The 24606-nt window shown below is 38.2% G+C and overlaps 1 protein-coding gene across 1 annotated transcript in view; it reads right to left on the reverse strand.

Annotated features, from left to right (window-relative positions):
• Positions 1-24606, reverse strand: part of NF1 (neurofibromin 1) — a 304781-nt gene that overhangs the window by 216828 nt on the left and 63347 nt on the right. Inside the window, 7 exon segments of the mRNA XM_049772767.1 lie at positions 341-498; positions 1587-1662; positions 2246-2313; positions 4929-5035; positions 14700-14890; positions 18842-18925; positions 22375-22518. Of these exon segments, the coding sequence (XP_049628724.1) occupies positions 341-498; positions 1587-1662; positions 2246-2313; positions 4929-5035; positions 14700-14890; positions 18842-18925; positions 22375-22518 (828 nt within the window).

The following is a 24606-nucleotide window of genomic DNA, read 5'->3' on the forward strand; positions in this document are numbered from 1 at the left end:
CCAATTAAACCTTTTTCCTGAGACACAGAGAGAAGGAACAGAAAAATAGAGAGAAACAGAGAAAGACTTCTGGTTCTATAGTCAACAATCAGTCTTGGCTAAGTAGTTTGATGTCTCAGAAGTGGAATCTGGGTCAGCATCATGCAAGTCATGAACTTTACTTGCTTTATTAAGTCAATACCCTAAGAAACTGTTTTCTTTGGGTATTGGGGGGGCGGGGAGACACACAACTGCCAACTATAATCAGGGCTTACTTCTGGCTCTATGATCTGGGATCACTTTGAGTAAAACCAGCTACTTCACTTCTAGATATAATAAAAATAACTTTTGACTTCCTTACCTTATTCATGTTGTTCTCATCAACCACATCCCTGGATATATCCTGGATTATTTCTGGACATAAAATAAGGAGAATAATCTGCAGTGGCCAAACTGCTGCTTTCCGTTTGGTACTTTCAGCAAAACCATCCACTAAGTCAAATAGTTTTTCAGCACACTCTAATTAAAGATGAAAACATTAACAATATCATTAGATGAGAAGGCAAAAATCTCAAAAGCATAATCCAAAATACCAAAAGTCAGATTTAAAAAAACTTGGATGTTCATTTAAACAACTAAATAAATACATTTAAATAAACAGAAAAACAATGTTATTCTGTCTATGTGTCAGAAAATTTATCTGTGATCTACTGAAAAACTCACACACATTTCAAAATGACCCAACATGTGGGTCAGAGCAATAATACACGGCGTAGGGCACTTGCCTTGCATGCTACTTCAACCCCCAGCATACCATCTGGTCACTCTGCACTGCCAGGAGTAATTCTTTGTGCAGAGCCAGGAGTAACCCCTGAGTATTGCCAGTTGTGAGACAAAAACAAATGAAAAAAAAAAAAAAAAAAAGACCAAATTTATTTAGTCTTAAAGTGCAGTACCTAAGCAAACTGTTACGTAACTAAAGATCATCTTTTCAAAAGAAATGATCAAAGTTCTTTAGTATTTCCTCTGCCTTGGAAGGTATGTCTCAAGAAATTCTAGGTAAGAACATTATTATTTTAGGGGCCGGGCGGTGGCGCTAAAGGTAAGGTGCCTGCCTTGCCTGCGCTAGCCTTGGATGGACCGCGGTTCGATCCCCCGGTGTCCCATATGGTCCCCCAAGCCAGGAGCAACTTCTGAGCACATAGCCAGGAGTAACCCCTGAGCGTTACCGGGTGTGGCCCAATAACCAAAAAAAAAAAAAAAAGAACATTATTATTTTATAAATATTTCCCTTGATATAAAGACTACATACAAGAAAGTGCTTTTCTATAACAAGTAAAAACAAATATCCAAACCACAACTCTAATTACATAGTCCAGCTTCATTTCAAACCTCTTGCCTATTTGTTCAAAAGAAAGGAAAAGAAACAGGATATTTTTAGAAATATTAGAAAGAATATTTCCTATTTGACATAAATTGAAAAATTTTGAGAAATTTTACATTTGAAAAACTGTAACAGCAAATTAAAATGATTTGGAAAGCAAGAGAATTCATTTAGGTCATAAATAAGAATTTACAAGAAAAATTAAAAATAAAAACATCCTTACCAGCCATATCAGTCTGTGGAATCTGGTATAGCTTTGTAAATTCATCTGGATAATTTTCTACCCAGTTCCAAAATGCCTAAAAAAAAAAAAAAAAAAAATCAAAACACTTTTTTATAAATAGTTATATTTTCTTAACATAGTAAATGAAATATGTCCAATTATATCCACAAACATAATTTCATGCACAACAGCACAATATTTTCTTCCTAAAATTTAATCTGAAATTAGACATCATGACTTTTTTTTTTTTTGGCCACATCCAGCAGTGCTCAGGGATAACTCTTAGCTCTGCACTGAGGAATCACTCCTAAACCTGACTCATCTGCATGCAAGACAAAAGCCCTACTTATTGTACTATTGCTCTGACCCAAGTCATGACACTTTGATTTAAAATACAAAAGACAGGGACCTTAGCAGTGGCGCAAGCGGTAAGGCGTCTGCCTAGGACAAACCGTGGTTTGATCCCCCGGTGTCCCATATGGTCCCCAAGTCAGGAGCGATTTCTGAGCACATAGCAAGAAGTAACCCCTGAGCGTCAATGGGTGTGGCCCCACAACAACAACAAACAAGTAAACAAATAAAAAGAATAAAAGACAAAAGACAAAAAAAAATTTTAACAAAAAATTAACTAGTTTAATACCAGAGAAGTTATAACTTACTTTTTCCAGGCTATTTATAACAGCTAACTGTGCAACCTTCTTTAAGGCTTTAAATTTAAATGCTGTTTCTAGAAAAAAATAAAGACTTTAAATTAACTTTATACTTGTTAATACAAATACAATTCAAAGCAACTAGTAAAAATAACAAGTTGGTTTTTTACATACAAATTTCTATTTCAGTATAAGTAATGTAAAGGTAAAATTAATACAAACCAAAGTTACAATGTGTTGATGTCCACTAAACATAATATTTCAGTAAAAAAAACACAATGAAAATCAAATAAAAGCAATTATGCCTTGAACTGCAAAGGTTGTTCTAAGATATTTCCTTCAGTCATTTTAAACAACAATTTGTTTTTATAGGGAGAACTCCCTAAAGGTGTTCAGGGGCCGAGAGTCACTCCTTAGAATTGGTCTGGCCTTCAATAATAGGATCTGACAATGCAATCAGTGAACCATCTTTGGTAAAAATAGCATTGGGAGTCAACAAAGGGTCCCTGGTAATGCTGGGGTATGGGTTTATGCTGTTCCAGAGTTAAACTCCCCAACTTGTCTCCCCAGTCCTGAGGTGCCAGGAATTACCTAGCCACCCTGGTGATGCTCAGTGACTTCCAGGAAGCACCTAGCTTTGTCCAGGATGTCAGATGGTTTTGGATATGAACCAGTTTCAGACACTAGCAAGACACTGCTCAGGTCACAAAAGGATATTTTTGACGCTCAACAAAACTTCCAAGTTGATTTTCAGAAGAACTGAACCAAATGCCACCCCCAAGCTTGTGAAAGTACAGAAATGTAAACATTTCTGTGAAATAAGTTTATGTGTTATTTATACTTAGTTTACATTGTAATTACTACAAGTTTTTCTCAGTTCCTTCTAATTAAATATTTCAAACTACATTATCAGGCTCTATACTCAATGATCACTCCTGGCAGGGCTAGAGGGACCATACGAAGTGCTGACATAAAACCTGGGTTAGCCCCATACAAGACAAATACCCTATCCACTGTAGCCCATCTCTCAAAGCTTTAAAATTACATAAAATAAAAAAACAATGTTGAGTCATTTTGTGGAAACATTATTTACATGTCCTATTTAGATAGTGGTACTTGGATAACTATATGTGGTGCTGGCGACTAGATGTGATGGAGGAGAGCTGCACCAGAAGCAAACTCCTTACCCCCATACACTATCTCTCCCTCTTGAAGCCAAGAATCAAACCTGGACCTTGGCATGCAAAATATGAACTCTAACAATTTGAGGTGAGTTTATCACCTTGATATCAATTCTTTCTTGTTACAAAGTTATAATTTTCTGATTCCATTCTACAATGAAACTTTGCTATTTTGACAAAACATCTTCTCTTAGGACTTAATTAGAAAAATGATATTGGGGCTGGAGAGATAGCACAGAAGTAGGGCATATGTGTTGCATGTCGCAGACCCAGAATGGACCCGGGTTTGATCCCCAGCATCCCATCTCCCAAGCCTGCCAGGAGCGATTTCTGAGCCACAGCCAGGAGTAACCCAAGTGCTGCTAGGGGTGACCCAACACCTCCCCCTCCAAAAAAAGGATTTATACCCATTTTCTTCTCTACTATTTCGGTTTTTAGAGGTTAAATTTTAATTTACTAAGATAACTTTAGTTTACAAGAATGTAAATATTTGGGGCCAGAGCAATAAGTACAATAGGTAGGGAACTTGCCTTGCTTGCAGTCAACAAGGGTTCAATCCCTGGCACATATGAGCCCCTGGGATTTATCTCTGAGTTCAAAGCCAGGAGTAAGCACTGAACTTAACTACGTGTACTCCCCTCAACAAAGAACATAAATGGCTTTGTTTCAGCTGTATAAAATTGCTGATCCATACGTATTAATGTTTTATATGGACACTATTAAATGGCATTTTAAAATTCTCTTGATGTTCTGCTTAAAATCTAAGTATAACTAGTATGTTCAAAATATTTTATTTTTTAATGTTACACTATTTAAGCATAGTGTTTATATAATTGTTGATGGTTGAGTTTCAGTCATAGAATGTAGACCCCTTTTCACCAGTGCATATTTCCCAACATCAATATCCCCAGTTTCCTTCCCACTTCCCCATCTCTTTCTCTCTCCTCTCTCTTTTTCTCATTTGCACTGTTAATAAAGAACACCATGCGTATCATTTTACCCACTATCAGCACCCAATTCTTGTCCAGAGTGTAAGTTCCAACTATCATTGTCATAGTGGATTACTCTCTACCCTCACTGTATTCATCATCACTCTTTGTGGATAGATTCCTACCGGAGACTGATCCTCCTGGCCTTCATTTCTAATGTCTCTGAACATTATTATCATACTATCTCTCTAACTCATTTCACTCAGCATTATTACTCTCCATATCCATCCATGTTTAAGAAAATTTCACAATGTCATTTTTCCTAACAGCTGTGTTGTATTCCATTGTGTGAATGTACCACAGTTTTTCAGCCACTAATCTGTTCACCAGGCTCGTGGGCTATTTCCAGATTCCAGCTATTATAAATAGTGCTGTGACAAACAAAGGAATGTACAGGGCTTTTTTCTACATGGTGTTTTGGGTTCATTGGGATATCCCTAGTGGTACAAATAGTAGTACAAAAATGTAGATTATTTTTCAACCCAGTAATTAATTTCATATATAGTATATAATTAAACTTACCCTTCAGAAGTCGTTTTAATTTTGCACAATCTACATTGATATACTGTAACAATTCTATATCATGAACATCAACATTATCTTCTGAACAAACCGTCAATTCTTGCAACCTAGAAAGAAAAAAAGAAAAAAAAAACAATAATTTATCATAAATCTTGGGATATTCCAATATTCTGAATTTAAAATATCCTTCTCATACTAATAATTTTTAAACATAAATACACATGAAAATAAGTATCTTATGAAAATCTATAAAAAACATTATAATTAGGAGATAACTGAAGCCACTATTAACCAGTAAACTTCACTGTGTATTATGTATATAAAATTGTATACTCAAATATACACTTTTTTTACTAAAAAAATATTACAAAAAATTACTTAAAGTAGAGGGATGCATTTTGGTTTGGTTTGGTTTGGTGGCCACATTCTGTGGTGCTCGAGAAACTGTATGGAATACCAGAGGTCAAACCCAGGATGGATGGATGCATGATAGGCAAATGGTATCACTATGGCCCTGAGAAATATATTTTGTTAAGTGTATATTTTTAATTTTTCTATAATAAAAACTTCTCAAATTGTAAGTAAATAAGCTCTCAACTCCTGTTTTCAGAAGTATAAATCATAATTTAATATTTACATGCTAATTTACTTTGTGTTCATAAAATAAACCACTCCTCACTGCACTTTTCACTTTCTATACAAGTATTTATATGGCTGCTTAAAGTCTATTCCTCACAACAATTTAAAACATATAAAAACAAGAATTTTCCTAAATCCCAAATTTCCTAAAAGTTATCACAAATGTTGAAAAACTTAATACTTAAAACTTGCAATGTTAGGGCTGGAGCAACAGCACAGTGGGTAGAGTGTTTGCCTTGCAGGTGGCTGACCAGGGTTCGATCCCCAGCATCCTATATGGCCCCCTGAGCCTGCCAGGAGCATTTTCTGAAATCAGAGCCAGGGGTTATCCCTGAATGCCATTGTTTTTTGCCCCCGCCAATAAAAAACTTGTAATGCTTTATGTTGCTATTGCTATTTTTATTTTGGAGTCACAGTGATGATCAGAGGTTATTTCTGGCTAAGGCTCAGGAGACAGTGCTAGAGATCAAACATGGGACTCCAGCATGTAAAGCATCTGTTCAGCCCATTGAATAATCTTTCTGGCCCCAAATACAGAGTTTTGTTTTATTATGTTTTCTGGGTTTTGTTGGCCACTCCCGGCAGTGTTCAGTGATAACTCCTGGCTCTGAACTCAGGAAATACTTCTGATGGAGCTCAGGGATCATACGGGAGAATGGAATGATGGAACCCAGGTCTGCCACGTGCAAGACAAGCACCTTATCTGCTGTACTATCACTCCAGCCCAATACAGGTATTTTTTTTTAAATAGTAAAATCACTTAAATTTAAATAAGAAGGTTATAATATTTTCTTTCTTGTTTTCTTTTGTTTTTGGATCACACATGTTCCTGAACTCAGGAATCATTTCTAGCGGAGATCAGGGCACTATCTGGGGTGCTAGAGCTCTAACCCAATTTGCTAACATGAAAGGCAATTGCCCTACCTGCTATATTATTGCTCCAGTCCACTTATATTTCACTATTTTTCACTAACTATAGAAATCAGTTTTTCAAAAGATGGTATTGCTAATTTACTGAACTGGGCTTCCTAATGAGGAATGTTTATTATTTCAATTAGTTATATTAAAAACTGTCAGCAGTAAAGTTACTAATTTTTCAAAAGTGAGGCAATATAGTGAATGTTAAGTTTACATATTAGTAACTTGAATTACAGCAATTTTTCTGTAGCTCAACACTGACATTAATCACACTAAACCTTCAGCTGAATCAGTACTATTTTTTCTCAATTACTTCTTATGCTAAACTTAGCCTATAGCTTATAATATTATATATATCCATTAAAACAGAAGAACTGGGAAAGCAGCAAAGACCAAAAACCAACTGGTACATGAGGACAAGAAGCAGGGGGTTGGTAGAATCATGTATAAAGGCAGTGAGTGAAACAGTGGTGATCCAGTCACTAGTGCCTGGAACAAGAATAATCACCACCACTGCAGAGCTTGAGAAACAGCTATCCCAACCAAAGAGATGGGAGAGGACCATTTCTTCTCTAATAATGTTCCACCACATGTCCCACTTGTTTAATTTGCTCCTCAGAGATCAGCTGCCCTCACTCCAGTACAGGCCCATGATCAGCAGGTCAGATGCAACATAAATATTGGTTAGTGGTGGGTTCCCCATAGGCCAATGCTCTGATCCCACATATCTACAAGCCAGCCCCCTGATCCAGATGGCTCCCTTTTGAGGCCATAAAACCTCTTTTGCTTACAGAAACAGAAAGAGGAAGACCCAGTGTTAAATCTTGAATCTGAATTTAGATGTTTCCCCCCTTAATTGAGTTTTTCTCTCTCCTCCCTCTTTTCTCTCCTCTCTCTTCTCTCTCTCCTCCCATTTCTCCCCCACCCCCTGCTCCAATTCCAAAGTGAACTCTCCTCTGAAAATATCAATCTGTTGATAAATAAAAAAGAGTGTTTTATTCTTGTGTGTTTTTCTTCTGTTGGAGGGTAGGAATAGGGAGGGTTCACAAGCTATGCTCAAGAACTCAGACAATTCTCAGACCATCTGTAATCCCCCCCCACTTTTGGTTTTTGACCACACCCGATGACACTCGGGTTATTCCTGGCTATGCACTCAGAAATTGCTCCTGGCTTGGGGGATCTAACGACGGTCTGTCCTAAGTTAACATGCAAGGCAAATGCCCTATAGCTTGCACCACCACTCTGGCCCCTCCCCCCTTTTTTAAACATTTTTTTTTCTTCTTCTAGTTTCTGGGTCTCATCTGGCGGCTCAATGTTCACTCCTAACTCTGCGCTCAGAAATCGCCCGACAGGCTCAGGGGACCATATGGGATGCTGGGAATCAAATCACCATCCAGCAAATGCCCTACCACTGTGCTATCTCTCTGGCACTTTTTAAAACCATTTTAATTTTTGCTCCAGAATTTATAATACTGTTAAACTTTCATGTATTCTTTATTCCAATACCATATCAAAAGGGTACCTACCCTTTTCTCTCCATCTGTGTCTTAAAGATCCTTCTCAGTCAATTCCCACCCACTCCCATGTATGCATAGTCCTTATCTATTCATTGTTCCCTTATTATGTTTCTTTAGATTCTGCATGAGAAAGATCTATTTTTTAGGTACTGTGGAGGTGGTGACACCTACATACATATAGATGATTAAAACTAAACTAAAATTCTACAAAACTGCAAATCAATAAGTTAATTTTTTCCTCAAAACTGTATATTTCTCTTTTGTGAATAATTTACATTAATACATTTTGTGAGATCACATCTCTGGTGCTCAGTACTTACTAATGCAGATACTTAAGCATTATCTTACCCTGGTTTCTATCGAGGCTCTTTTCATGACTATGGTTCCAGAAGGAACCCTTCTAGGGTCTCTGCTCTTTCCCTTCTTACTACTTGATGCTTTAGTCCTACATCTCCCAGGAAAATGAGGAGCACTTGGGCCTTTGGTCCCTACCCCCCCCCCCCCCCGCTATCTCTTATACCTGGCGCCTGTCTCTCCTGAAAAAAAAAAAAACTGTATATTTCTCTTTTGTGAATAATTTACGCTAATACATTTTGTGGGATCACATCTGTGGTGCTCAGTACTTATTAATGCAGATACTTAAGCAATATCTTTAATATGACTTTTTTTTTTTTTTTTTGGTTTTTGGGCCACACCCGGCGGTACTCAGGGGTTACTCCTGGCTGTCTGCTCAGAAGTAGCTCCTGGCAGGCACGGGAGACCATATGGGACTCCGGGATTCGAACCAACCACCTTTGGTCCTGAATTGGCTGCTTGCAAGGCAAACATCACTGTGCTATCTCTCCGGGCCCTAATATGACTTTTTTTAAAAAAACAAAAAGCCTGTTTGATTGGTTGGTTGGTTGGTTGGTTCTCTTGTGGGTCACATCTGGCAGTGTTCAGGCACCATTTCTAGCATCATTTGGTGCACAGAGGACCATATGTGGTGGTACAGAATTTGGCAGCATGCAAGGCAAGGCAAAAGCCCTACCTGCTAGAATATCTCTTTGTCCCCTATGCTAATAATTCTAAAGGCAGGTCACACTTTGGATGCTCAGGGGTTATTCAAGTAAAGACCCTACTCATTACACTATTCTTGCAGTTCCTAAGCCAATATATTTTTAAATCAACATGAAATAGATAAATACCACAAAGAAACAACTTAGGATAAATAAGGAGAAAAGAATTTTAAAAAACTTTAAGGAAAATTTAAATATAAATATAAAAGAGTGCCCTAAAAAAGAAATACATGGGACATAAAAGTTGGTACAGCAGATAAGGTACTTTTGTTGCACACAGCCCATCAGGGTTCAATCCCTGGCATTCATATAGTCCCCTGAATCTGCCAGAAGTGATTTCTGAATTCAGAGACAGGAGTAATTCCTACATATCATTGAGTAGGGACACAAAAACAAAAATAAAAAAGAGACAGAAAGAATAATAATATGGGCTTTATGTTAGAAAATATCACATTATAGGGGCCGGGAAGGTGGCGCTAGAGGTAAGGTGTCTGCTTTACAAGCGCTAGCGTAGGACGGACCACGGTTCGATCCCCCGGTGTCCCATATGGTTCCCCCAAGCCAGGGGCAATTTCTGAGCGCATAGCCAGGAGTAACCCCTGAGCATCAAACGGGTGTGGCCCAAAAACCAAAAAAAAAAAAAAAAAAAAGAAAAAAGAAAATATCACATTATAGACGAAGCTTAAGTGTCTACATTAATAAGCAAAAGATACAATAAAAATCTCTACAGGTGCAAAAAAATTTACCTGAATAGAAGCAGAACATTCAATGCAAATGAATATTGAGTCATTATTAAAAAATAAAATAAAATCTTTAGCAAGCTAGGAATAAGAAAACCTTTCTTAAGCTTTCAGAGGGTGAAAGTGCCAAGAGTAACTGCCATGCTTAATGACAAAATACTGAGAAGTTTGTCTTGGGTTTGTTTTTGTTTTTGTTTGATTGGTTTTGGGTCACATCCAGCGGTGCTCAGGGGTTACTCCTGGCTCTGAGCTCAAAAATTGCTCCTGGCAGGCACTGGGACCATATGGATGCCGGGATTCGAACCACTTCCGTCCTGGATCAGCTCCATGCAAGGCAAATGCCCTATGGCTGTACTATCTCTCCAGCCCCATTTGTCTTGTCTTTTAAAGAAACTTCTTCTTTTTTTTTTTTTTTGGTTTTTGGGCCACACCTGGCGATGCTCAGGGGTTACTCCTGGCTGTCTGCTCAGAAATAGCTCGTGGCAGGCAGGGGGGACCATATGGGACATAGGGATTCGAACCAACCACCTTTGGTCCTGGATCAGCTGCTTGCAAGGCAAACGCCGCTGTGCTATCTCTCCGGGCCCTTAAAGAAACTTCTTTATGCCTGTCTGGAATACAGGTGATGGAGGGGGGGTGGGGGGTGCAGAAGAAGGAGTAATAGGGGCATTGGTGGTTGGAATATTGCACTGATGAAGGGGGATATTCTTTTTATGACTGAAACCCAACTACAAACACTTTTGTAATCATGGTGCTTAATAAAGATATTAATTTTTTAAAAATTAAAGAAACTTCTTTAATGTTTCTTGCAAAACTGATTTTAAAGCTATGAATTCCTAAACTGTGGCTTGACAATGAAGCTCCAAACCATTCCTTCAAATGATAATCTAGCTAGCTGGGTAGAGCATTCTTCTGGTGGGATGTTCATTTCACAGAATTATTTTTGTTACTCCAGCCCATTTCCCTTCTGTCTTTTAGAGCCTTCATTCAATAGATCTGCTGGAAATCTTATGGGCTTTCCTTTTTTGACCTGTGGCTTGCATGTTCTATCTTTGTCTTTGTCCTTCCTCATTCTGATTGAAATGTGTCTTAACATTTTTCTAATTGGGTCTATTTTCACTGAGACCCTTTGACCCTCTTGGATCTGGGTGCATGTACTCCTACTTAACTACAGGAAATTCTAGACAATGATTTCTTTAACTATTACTGGTTCCTCACTGGGGATGGTACAGTAGCAAAAAAAAAAAAAAAAAAACTGCATGAGATTATGAATTTAATTCCCTATGTAAATAATTATGTATGGAGTCTAATCCCAGGTCCCACATAAACTCCTTTTTTGGAATCCCCTAGCCCTGCCCAGCCCTGCAACCAAGTATGTGACCCACCACAGTCAGGTATGTGGCTCCCCACTCCCACATATAAGAACAAAATCTGAAAGTGTATGGCCAGATAACAAAGGTTAAGGGATCTTACTTACATGTGGCAAGCACTGGCAGGAGTAGCACCTAAACAGTGCCAGAAGTAAGCCCTGAACCACAAGGTATGTGCCCACCTCCCCCCAAAGTCAACATGTTTGACCTCCAGCAAGCATTACAATTGAATACATGAGCAGTGTAACAAGATTTGGAGTCCTTGATAAGCACAATAAAGTGTCTGAGCACCAGGACCAAGTTTGAGACTCCTGGTTAGCACAATAACAAGAAAGGGAAGAGCAAGGGGGGGAGAAAGATATCTCCATCTTAAACTATGATTTTGAGGTGAGAGAACATCTAACAAGTTTAGCTCTCACTTCTGGCATAAAATTAAATAGAATTGTAAATGCTCTGTCTGAAATGTGTATTTCATCGATCCCATTTCTGGGAAATCTGTATGTACCCCGCATTTTAAAGAAATGTCTTATTATGGAGACACTGTTTCTATTCTGGAAATAATGAACTAGATTAAAGAAATACATAAAAGTTGCTATTTTCACATATGGTAATGCATCAAAGTCTCATGTAATAAAACCTTTGATAGCTTGAAAATTTCTAGTTTTCAAAGGTATATCACATTTGCTGTGTTTTATAAAGTAACTCAAGTTTTTAGATTAAAACAACATACTGTTGGGGCCGGAGAGATAGCATGTAGGTAAGGTGTTTGCCTTTCATGCAAAAGGATGGTGGTTTGAATTCTGGCATCCCATATGGTCCCCCAAGCCTGCCAGGAGCTATTTCTGAGCATAGAGCCAGGAGTAACCCCTGAGCCCTGCCGTGTGTGACCTAAAAACCAAAATAAAAACCAACAACATACTGTTGATTATTTTCTACCTTTGCTAGAGTATTTCAAATAGTGAGGTTAATTTAGTAGTTACCTAATAAATGAAGGAATTTTGTCCCTTTTTTATAATTTTCAAGCCTACTACTTTTTTTCTCTTTCAATCAAATTACTGTTACTTAAAATATGGACTGTTTTAACTTCAAAGATCTCATAAAGAAATGTTGCTATTTTCTATATAAACATTATCCAACATAGCACTGATATTAAAACACTAAATAAAAATTTTAATTTACTTCCTATCACTTGTAAAGATGCTGCTGAAGAACACTGCAGCCTAATATGAAAATAGAAACATCATTTTTTAATTAAAAAAACTACAGGAGCACAGTTAAGAAGAGTCAAAACACAAAACATATGTCAATATCAAAATCCCAAGTGCAAGTCCAAAATTAAACAAAAAAATAAAAACTGCAAGATTTTGAAACTAGCCAATTCCCCCAAAACCCCATTGCACAAATTCTCAAGTAACAAAGCATGCTCTCATTCACATCTGTTGAAAAGCAACACAAGAATAAAAGAAAATGACTAGTGGAAATCCACTGCTGACATAATACAATTGTGTGTACAACTGGCTTTTCTCAATTCTGTATTAGTCTATGACTTACTAAATGACTATGAGATGTGGTTATAATTAAGGATGCATCTGACTTAACCAGTAGTCAAGCCAACTGCATGAAAACAAGTGTCTGAGCTATTTTCTAGAGAGAAATTTCTAGAGATTTCAGTCAGAAACCTATTTCAGGAACAGGGAAAATAGATCAAGTGCTGGAATGTAGTCTGGCATGCATCGGGCCCCACTTCCCAAATACCTCTAGGTTAACCCTCGGATCCTACAGCACCACTGGGGAAGCATTGTTCCTCAAATAATCCCAAACCAGAGGCCAAAGCACCAGAGCTTATTTAACCAAGAATCTTAACTCCTTGCTTACTCCAATTCTGTCCCTGGCATTCACAAAGTCTCCTAAACAACACTGGGAGAGCCACCAAGCACAAAGCAAGAAAAGGACCTCATAAGTGTAGCTCAAAAAAATTACTGTAAATTAAAACTTTTTAAATTAAAAATAGTATCATTTAACAAATGAGAGTTTTCACAGTTGATACACTTAAGACAGACTGCTTTCTGGAGATTTCTACTTAATTACACCCATAGTTCTCCTATGTAATTTTCAGCATTACTGGATAGTTTGGAATTATGGGGGAATAGAGATTAAGGGAGAAACAATCAAGTGATGCTCAAGGTCATAGTGGTTGGTTCAACAGATGGTGCTTGAGCACAGCAATATAGTACTACTTCCTCCAAAATAGTACCTAAGGTCAGCAGGAACACATCTGGCAGTCCTCAAGGGCCAACAAATATATACCTGGAGGTGCTACTAGGAGGGTCTGTGGTGGGAGTATCATTTTGGTCCTTAAGCCATTGCTCTGATCTATCTTTTGGGCCAATGTGTTATTTTTTTAGTTTTTTGTTTGTTTGGGGGTTTTTTGGTTTTTGGGTCACACCCAGCAGTGCTCAGGGGTTACTCCTGGCTCTATGCTCAGAAATCGCGCCTGGCAGGCATAGGGGACCATATGGGATGCCTTCAGCATGCTATCTCTCTGGCCTTTTTTTTTTTTTTTTTAGTTTTTTGTTAAGATCTGTGATAAGAAACAGATCAGGAGATCATTACAACTCACTGAGCTTTCATCAATTATTCTGCCAGGTTAATTTCATTTATAAAAAAAAAAAAAACTACACTGCAAAGTCAAGCCAAAGATCACTAATATATCTATACTCTGACTATATACTCTTTTAAGTTAGCTACTTTTTTTTTTTTTTTTTTTTTTTGGTTTTTGGTTTTTGCGCCACACCCGGCAATGCTCAGGGGTTACTCCTGGCTGTCTGCTCAGAAATAGCTCCTGGCAGGCACGGGGGACCATATGGGACACCGGGATTCGAACCAACCACCTTTGGTCCTGGATCGGCTGCTTGCAAGGCAAACGCCGCTGTGCTATCTCTCCGGGCCCAACTTAGCTCCTTTTAAGTTAACTTCCTTATTTAGAAAAAAGTGCTACTTGATTCAGATTATGCCTGTATTCTTATTCTCAAATATGTACTAGTCTCTCTTTTCTTTAGGGGGAAAATGGTCTAAACCAAAATTTCAAATCTAGTGCTTAAAAAATTAAAGTCTAATCATAAGCATTGGTTTTTCTCTTTTTATCAGTTTGTTTTGTTTTGGGGCCACACCTGGGGATTCGCAGGGGTTACTACTGGCTATGCGCTCAGAAATTGCTCTTGGCTTGGGGGACCATATGGGATACCAGGGGATCAAACCTAGCATGTGCAAGGCAGACACCCTACCGCTTTCGCCACCACTCTGGCCCCTGGTTTCTTTCTTAAAATTTAGCTTTTTACACTTGTAGCAGTATCCATATTTAGACACACCAATAACATACCATTAAGTAAGTTTGCCAAAAAGTCTTAAAATTTCTACAAAAGCCCAAGTAAAACTATTTCTGTTAACACTTTATTTTACTGCATATATAGAAAACAAAAATTCAAATTTTTATTGTTTATAACAGTATCAGGTGGTTCTACACACTAACCTGGTAGAAATACGACTAAAAACTGCATTGAAGTTATTGCAGCTGAGAGAAAATAAAACTCCAGAGGCAGAATTTCGAAGTTCAGCTGCATGTTGGTTTCCTTCGCGACACGTGTGAAGAAAATGGCAGATTTCTGGCAACAACTGCTTGACCAGCATTGTTTCATCTAACCTCATTGTGTCCTTAGGTTGCTAAAATAGAAATAATATACAATAGAAATATAATAGAAATGAAATTTTCCAAAATTCTTAAGTTTACAAACATTTGTTATGCAAATTTTCAAACAAATGAAAAAAACTATTAACAGACATTCATATACTCACTTTCTAGATTCCACAATATTTATTATTTCACTGGTTCTGCTCTAACTGTAGCTAATCTAATAAAGGTCTCTTCTTTCACCTCTTGATCACAAAGAAGTTCAAACCCTCCTGTTTATCCTCTATTGTCTCCCAACACTGCTTCCTCCATGGCCCCCCTGCAAAAATCCCATCCTGAGAAGTCCCCTAAGATTAGATGACTATTCACTAATGAGGAGTACACTGTGCCATAAGCCTAAGATCCAAATGAATTTAGGAGTGGGTAATCATACCTACTTTGGGGAGATTTGACAGAAGCAACATATTACTATTAATACTGTTTGCAGAAATAATCTCAAACTAATATACAAATATCACAATCTACCCCTCTATTTCAACACAGGTAAAAATAATTTCAGTACAATTATCACACTGAGAAAAAATAAACAATGCCCTTATCTAATATTTATGTTGAAGTTGTTTTATTCTGGGGTTTGTATGCAGTGACCAGGATTCAAACAGGGCCTCATACATGCCAATATAAGCACTCCACCACTCACTTACATCCCCAGATAATATCTCAATCTACATTCAAATTTTCCCAACTGTCCCTAAAGTCTTTCATAATGTTTATTTCAACAGAATAAAAGGTTCATAGATTGCAACATGGTAACTATGTCCCCAGTCAGAAGATAATAAAAGAAAAAAGTCTTATACTGAACAGACAGATTTTTAAAATAGAGATATTAAGTTTAAATAATTAATTAAACTCCTACCATGTTCCAGAACAATTTAGGCTGAAAAGGCACAAAAACACTTTGTTTTATATAATTTTTCTTCTGAATTATAGCTTAGGCAACATAGTTACAATAAGTTTAATGGTGATAACTTATAATTATTTTTCATTTTTTAATTGGTTTATGGGCCACACCCAGTGACACTCAGGGGTTACTCCTGGCTCAGCGCTCAGAAGTTGCTCCTGGTTCAGGTGACCATAGGGACGCCAGGTGATCGAACCACAGTCCATCCTAGGTCATGTGCAAGGCAAACTGCTTACCGCTGTGCCACTGCTCCAGCCCAACTTAAAATTTTGATATACAAAGTTACTATAACACCAAAGTGCGCAACACCCTCCCCAATACCCATTCATTTCTTTACCAAAAAAATTTTTTTCTTAAAATTTTTCTAATTAGGGGCCCGGAGAGACAGCACAGCAGCGTTTGTCTTGCAAGCAGCCGATCCAGGACCAAAGGTGGTTGGTTCGAATCCCGGTGTCCCATATGGTCCCCCGTGCCTGCCAGGAGCTATTTCTGAGCAGACAGCCAGGAGTAACCCCTGAGCATCGCCGGGTATGGCCCAAAAACCAAAAAAAAAAAAAATTTTTTTCTAATTAGGGAGCCGGTAAGGTGGCGCTAGAGATAAGGTGTCTGCCTTGCAATTGCTAGCCAAGGAACGGACCAGACCACGGTTCAATCCCTCGGCATCCCATATGGTCCCCCAAGCCAGGGGCAATTTCTGAGCACTTAGCTAGGAGTAACCCCTGAGCATCAAACGGGTGTGGCCCAAAAAAAACAAAAACAAAAACAAAATTTCTAATTAGGGATGAAGAGATAGCATGGAGGTAAGGCATTTGCCTTCCATGCAGAAGGATGGTGGTTCAAATCCTGGCATCCCACATGGTCGCCCAAGCCTGCCAGGAGTAACACCTGAGCGCTGCTGGGTGTGATCCAAAACCAAAACAAAACAAAAAAAATTCTAATTAGTGCCAGAGTGATAGCTCAGTGGTAGGACGTTTGCCTTGCATGTGGCCACCCAGGACTGACCCTGGTTCAATCCCCTGCATTCCATATTGTCCCCCAATGCTGCCAAGAGTGGTTTCTGAGAACAGAGCCAGGAGTAACCCCTGAGCACTGCAAGGTCTGGCCCAAAAACACACAAAATTTTTTCAATTAAGTAATGATGGAATACAGTTATAACTAGAAGAACTGACAAAGAACTGTTTAAACAGCTCTAAATATCTATTTTCTATATTAATGTGTACAAATAATAGGGGCCATCCCCTGAGGATGTGATGCTGCTTGAGGCCAGGGAACTCTGGACCACAACAGCAGAGCAGGCAATATCAATGGTTAGAACTGCCAACATTCTAGGGACATACGGTATCAGGATTCAAAATCAGGTCAGGTGCATGCCAGGCCTATGCCCTAATGCTGCATTATCTCTAGCCCCAATACTGGATTTGTGCCTTTTTTTATTTTGTTGTTGTTTGAAGTTTGTTTTGCATTTTGGGGCCATATTTACCTAGGCACAGGACATACTCCTGGCTTTGTGCTCAGGGATCATTTTAGCAGTGCTCAAGAAACCAGAAGAGGTAGAGATCAAATTGGCATTGGCTGCAGGCAAGGCAAATCTCCCCTACACAGTTCTAATTTGGGGGGGGGGGGGTAGGGGGACACCCAGCAGCGCTCAGGGGTTACTCCTGACTCTGCACTCAGAAATTGCTCCTGATAGGCTTGGGGGACCATATGGGATGCCAAGGCTCGAACCTGGGTCTGTTCCAGGTCATCCACATGCAAGGCAAATGCCCTACCACTGTGCTATCGCTCCGAACAGTTCAGAACTGTTATCAGTAAGTTAGTTTTTTTTTTGAGAGTTGTTTTTAGGGAATGGTTGGCAGGAGAGGCCAAACCTGACAGTCTTCAAGGATTACTCCTGGCTCTCTGCTCAGGATCACTCAGTATTCTCAGGAGACTATATGTGGTACAGGGATCAAACCTGAACTGGCAGCATATAAGGCAAGTGCTTTAACACTTGTACTAACTCTCTACACCCAGTTTTAAGGCTTTCTAGTGTTTTAAAGTTCTTTTATGTGAATATTTTTTTAACCACACCCAGTGATGCTTATGGGGTTACTACTGGTGCTGGACTCAGAAATTACTCCTGGCAGTTCACAGGAGACTATAGGAAATGCTGGAGATCAAACTCAGGTAGGGCCCGGAGAGATAGCACAGCGGCGTTTGCCTTGCAAGCAGCCGATCCAGGACCAAAGATGGTTGGTTCGAATCCCGGTGTCCCATATGGTCCCCCGTGCCTGCCAGGAGCTATTTCTGAGCAGACAGCCAGGAGTAACCCCTGAGCACTGCCGGGTGTAGCCCACAAACCAAAAAAAAAAAAAAAAAAAAAAAAAAAAACTCAGGTAGGCTGAATTCAAGGCAAATGTCCTACCTGCTGTTTTATTTCTCTGGCCCCTTATATTAATTTTAAAAACTATTTTATTATAATATTATAATTATATATTATAATCATTATTTGTATATGAGAAGAAACAAGATTATATTTGGTCCTTCATGTCAGATTCACAAGCAATGATACAGGCCTAACAATATCAGGAGACATTAATTATACCAAAAAGTGTCCTTTTCTTAGCTTTCCAAGAAAATAGACTGAAAGAGATATGGGTCAGACTTAATTTAAAAGCAATTTTCAAATCTATCACTACATGAAAGGTAAGAAAATAATTTTCTTTTGAAAAACTTATCTAACCCTCAGGTTAGCTCTTTTTGTTTTTTTGTTTGTTTGTTTTCTGCTGTTTTGTTTTGGGGCCACAGCTGGCAATGCTCAGGGGATACTCCTGGCTCTACATTCAAGAATCAATCCTAGTGGGCTACCAGTGGTAAACCATCTAGGATGAAAAGCTTTAGAAAAGCAAGTGTCCTAACTATTCAGGCTTCAAATTAGTTCTGACAAAATTCTTATTCATTTGTCCTGAGAGAAAATATTCCCTATTCACATCTATGTTTTGAATTGATAAAAATCTACCTACTTAAGAACAGTTTTACTTACTCCAGCAAGACATTTTTCCAGTGTATCCAATATAATCAACTGAGAGAGATACAAGTTCTTTTCAGCAGCTTCTCCAAATATTCTCTAGAAGAAAAATATTCAGAACACTAAAAGTTAGTTTTTACTCTATTACAAATCAGCACACATATGAAAAGGAATTAAGTCAGGAAAAGTCTTCTATTTTATCTCCCAGATTTTTTGTTTTGTTTTGTTTTGTTTGTTTTTGGGGTCATACCCAGCAGTGCTCAGGAGTTACTCCTGGCCTGGCTCTGTGCTCAGAAGTTGCTCCTGGCAGGCTTGAGGGACCATATGGGATGCCGGAAATCAAACCGGGGTCCATCCTGTGTTGGCCGCATGCAAGGCAAACGCCTTACCACTGTGCTATCACTCCAGTCCCTCTCCCAGATTATTTCATTCATATTTAAAATGTCTGTTTCTGGTTTAATACTAGTGCTCACAAAAATATTCTCGGAAAAATCCTGGTATTTATTCAACTGTAAAATTAACTCTGGATAAAGATATTCTAGTTTATACTTTAAATATTGGAGAATTTAGAACCTGAATTGAACATTGACAACTTTGATGCCAAAAATTATAAATGTCTTAATTCTTTTAGCAAAAAATATTACATTAATTGCAGTGATTTCTTAAGCATTCATTATCATTAAATTGACTATTACAACTTAGCAATAAAAGACCCTCAACTCGTTACTAATAAACTATATATCAAAAGAACTTTGTGATTTTACTTAAAAAAAAAGATTGCAAGAATTAAAATATTTTCATTCTAGATTGAGAGATACTTGAAAGGACTGTAAAGCATATGCTACAAGATGATCTAGGTTCAATCCCTGGAACCACATGATCCCTATCGCCTCAGAGTAGCCCTGAGCATAGCTAGGTGTGGCCCAAAAATATATGTAAGAACTCCATAAAATCTAAAATGTCTTTCCTGTGAGTCGTTTTACATGTTTATTAAAAAGTTTATTAAAAAAGTTTGAGGGCCAGAGAGATTGCATGGAGGTAGGGCATTTGCCTTGCATGCAGAAGGACAAGTGGTTCGAATTCCGGCATTCCATATGGTCCCCAGAGCCTGCCAGGAGTGATTTCTGAGCGTAGAGCCAGGAGTAACCCCTGAGCGCTGCCAGGTGTGACTCAAAAACAAAACAAAAAAAAAAACAAAACAAACAAACAAACAAAAAAGCCCATTTGAAAGAAGCTAAAGTGATATACATCGAGGGGGAGAGGAAGAGAGAGAGAGAGAGAAAAAAAGGGAGAGAGAGGGAGAGAGAGGGAAACAGAGGGGGGGAGAGAGAGAGAGACAGAGAAGAGAGAGAAGAGAGAAATGTCTGCCATTCAAACAGGTGGAAGGGTCAAGGGGGAGGGCAGAAAGAAAAGAAACTGAGGACATTGGTGAAGAATGAATGATGGACACTGTATGACTGTAGCTCAACACTAAAAAGAAAAAAAAAAAAAAAAAAAGAGCACTGCTCTTTTATTTGGGGGGTGGAGGTCACTTCTGGCGAGCTCGGAATGCCAGGGAATCAAATCCAGGCCCATCCGGGTCCGCAACGTGCAAAGCAAATACCCTACCACTGTGCTATCGCTTCAGCCACCCTCCTCTTTTTTTTTTTTTTTAATTATTTTTAAATTTTGCTTCTAGAAACACATGTACATGTACTTAGGGGACATTCAGGGTTGGGACTCAAACCTAAGGCCACATATGTGCAGATAAGTGTTCTCCCACTAAGCCATATTCCCAATTCTCCTCACCAATATTTTTTTGTTGAGGACTAAACTCAGTGATGCTCAGGGGCTACTCAAGTAGTGCTCAAGAAACCATGCATTGCCAGGGATTGAACCTGAAACTCTAACATGTAAAGAATGTGCATTAGTCCTTTCAGCTATCTCTTTAGCCCTAAAGGTTCTATTCTTTAAAAAAAAAAAAAAGGTTTTAACTGTAGTTGTTGTTTTTTTTTTTAATAAGAAAAATGTATTTGTAAAGTATTTTACCCTTATCAATTTTGAAATTTTTAGAATATTTTCTTTTCTGGCTTTTAGGGCCAAACCTAGCTGCTCTCAGGGATCACTCCTGGCTCTGTGCTCAGAAATTACTCCAGGCAGGCCCTGGGAACCATATGGAATGCCGGGGATGGAACCCAGGTTAGCCATATGCAAGGCAAAAGCCCTATCTACTGTACTATTGCTCTACCCCAGGATATTTTCTTCTTTTGGGAGGGGAGGGGAGAGGCTTTTAATTTTTTGAGCCACAACCCAGTGGCACTCAGGCATTACTCCTGGCTCTCCACTAGAAATCACTCCTGGCAGGCTCAGCAGACCACATGGGATGCCAGGTATCAAACCCAGGTTAATCCCGGGTTAGCCTTGTGCAAGGCATGCTATTGCTCCAATTCCCCAGGATATTTTCTAGCTAAAAAGGAAAATACCATGATATCTGACTATGAATATGAGACTGGGCTTCATAATTTACAGCTAGAAGTTAGTTTTATAAATCAAAACAAACAATACAAATTAAAGACAAGCAGAGCTTGTGCTTAAGACAAGCAGAGCCATTTTGGAGTTAAGGAAAAAATATTCAGATCAGTTTGGAGTTAAAAAAAAAATGTCGTGGGGCCAGAGAGGTAGCATGAAGGTAAAACGTTTGCCTTGATTGCAGAAGGTCGGTGGTTCAAATCCCAGCATCCCATATGGTCCCCCGAGCCTGCCAGGAGCGATTTCTGAGCGTAGAGCCAGGAGGAACCCGAGCGCAGCCGGGTGTGACCCAAAAACAAAAACAAAAACAAAAAAAAAAAAAAAAAGAAAAGAAAGAAAGAAAGAAAAAGAAAATTTCAGATCAAGTCTGAAGGATTATTTTTAAGATAGAAAATGACAAAAAGACAAAAAAAAATTTTGTCCTAAGGTACAAGAGAGAACAATTAAGAGTATCTTAAAGTCTAGAAAATGTAAACTGATTTTATGTAACAGGAAAAAAGAGAGACAATTATGGCATTTGACCATGGAATAGATTAATAAAAATGATATTTGAGGACAATTGCTTCAATAATGTGTACTCTACCACAGAATCTGTCCCAGGTTCTAAGAGAAAAGGAAAGAAACAATATCTTCAAAAAACCAATCACACTTTGGGAATCGAGGACTCATTTAATCTATCAACTACTTAGGACTGAATCCGTTTAAATAAATAAAAAAAAAAAAAAAACTAAGGAAAAGAGTTTTAACAGGTTATGTTCATATATTTTGCCAACTTATATATAAAAAAATCAATCTTAAATTTTAAGTCCTGAGAGAAAAGAAAGGGTTATAAGAAACATAACTAAGGAAAAGAATCAATGACTAAAATGAAAGGCAAAAATTTACTTGTATAGACACCAAAAAAATTAGGAAGTTTATATTCAAAGTCCACAGAAAATTAATTTTCACAAATTTTCACACATTAAAATAAGTCACACATAAAAATATGAAATTAAAAAACTAAAGACTATTTCCCCCAGAATAGTAACCCAAATACTCACCATATTGTTAACGTTCTTTAAGATATTGGTGAGGCCACTTATAACCAAAGAAAACTTATATTTGGAAATATTGATAAGACATTCCTTGTTGTGTTCGGTACTGACTTTGGTATGTGTGTTTTGCTGTCCTGTTTTTATTGGAAGCTGAAAAGAAAAAAAGAATGTTAAGAGCTCACACTTTAAAATGACTAAAAAGAGCAATTTCTCTTGAAAATTACTAGCACATTAGAAAAAAAAATTGGGGGGAGGGGGTCACACCTGGTGGCGCTCAGAAGTTACTCCTGGCTCTGCACTCAGAAATCACTCTTGGCAGGCACAGTGGACCATATGGGATGGCGGGAATCAAACCAGAGTCCTCCCAGGATTGGCTACATGCAGGGCAAATGCTTTACCACTGTGATATTGCTCTGGCCCCAACATTAGAAAAATTTTACTGATTACCATATCTATACCTCAAACTCTAATTTTCAATATTTAATAGCACTTATGGCAAATCTATAAATGTTTGCATCTTTCTGGAAATCATTAAATGTCAACAAAATTCAATCATTTACCCAGTACTATATAAAAGAGAATGATGACTGACAGAAAGAGGTAGTGCTTTGTACACAAAAATTATTTTGGAGTCGGGCAAGAATAGTATATCAGGGTAGGCACTTACTTGCCTTGAACACAACCAACCCAGGTTCTATCCCCAGCATCATATGGTCCCCTATACACTGCCAGGAGTAATTTCTACACAGAGACAGGAATAACCCCTGAGCATTGTTCAGTATGCCCCCCAAAAAACTGAAAAAATATTTTGCAGAATGTTAGGGTTAAAAAAAATGCAACCAACACTTTTCATTGTCAGCACTTTTTGCAACCTGGCCCTTTATTTTTTCACTGCCAACACCAAAAGAAAAATAAAAAGTTAAAAAGAATCTTCTAGAGTAAGAAAAATTAAAACAAACTAGTCTGAGGTTTATAGCTTGAAGAATATGAGAGTCTCCTCAGAAGAAGCCAACTTCTTAAGGTTCTCTTTTCTCTAAATGGGTCAAAACAGGACCGTAAGAACCCTTTTATGTAAACTGATAAGGCCTTCTAGGCCTTTAGCCAGACTGTCAGTGGATGAAGACTGCCAGTGATCTGACCTCCTTTTCCTTCCTCTACATTATCACACCCCCATTGCTTTTCAGCACAATTCTCTGTATACTTGATGCATGTTCATTACATGTTCCTTAACTGTGTATGCTTAACTGTGTATGCTTAATGGTGTCCCATAAGCAGTCATGAGATGAATTTCCTGAAACCTTAGAGTTATATAAGCTCTATCTTTGCTAGGTATAAAACCACACCACTACCTTACTCACTTTGAAGTTTGTTCTCCAAAATGTGCTGCTTGAAAATCCCAACTTAAGTTGGGTTTTGTTGTTGTTGTTAACTGATAAAGTCCCTCTTTTCTATTCTATTATTCCTGTGCCTTTATTAAAACAATATTGATACAATGAACTGAAGTATTTTATTGTTTTGGGGCCACACTTGGCTGTGCTCAAGGACTTAACTCCTGGCTCTGTGCTCAGGAATCAGTCCTGGTGGGACCCAGGGGACTGTGTGGAGTGCTGGGGATAGAAACCCCATCGGCCATATGCAAGGCAACTGCCTTATCCACAATACTATCTCTCCAGCCCCAGTGAATTAAAGCATTAAAAGAATAGATCACTAGCACATCTCTGTCTCCAGTAAAAAAAAAAAAAAATCCTTTTTACTTAAGGGGAAAAAAAGAATAATCTATATGTGGGCTATCCCAGCGGTACTCAGGGACCTCAAGAGAAAAAAATAAGAGAATAGAGAAAATCTATGTTCCAAACTTCTAATAAATAACTGAAATTACAGCAGATTGCTTTAAAATCCGAGAAAATCTTACATAGTAATAGGATTTATTCCCGTAGGAAAATGGGCCTCAGGGCTGGAGAGGGGTAGTACAGCAGGTAAGGTGATTTTCTTGCACATGGTTTTTCAATTCCCAGCACCCCTAAGGTACCCTTGAGAACCACCAGGAGTTATCCTTGACTGAGCCAGAAGTAAGCTCTAAGCATAATGAGGTGTGACCCAACAAAAATAATCAAACAAAAAGACCCTCAGCAAGAAAGCCGAAGGAATAACAAAATAAGCATGTATCATTCAGGGGAAAAAAAAAAAGAAGACTCTTTTAACATTAAGTATGCATATTTATATTTATCTGAAAACAAG

This window comes from Suncus etruscus, chromosome 1, assembly GCF_024139225.1.
Source record: "Suncus etruscus isolate mSunEtr1 chromosome 1, mSunEtr1.pri.cur, whole genome shotgun sequence".
In the NCBI taxonomy this organism is placed as follows: Eukaryota; Metazoa; Chordata; class Mammalia; order Eulipotyphla; family Soricidae; genus Suncus; species Suncus etruscus.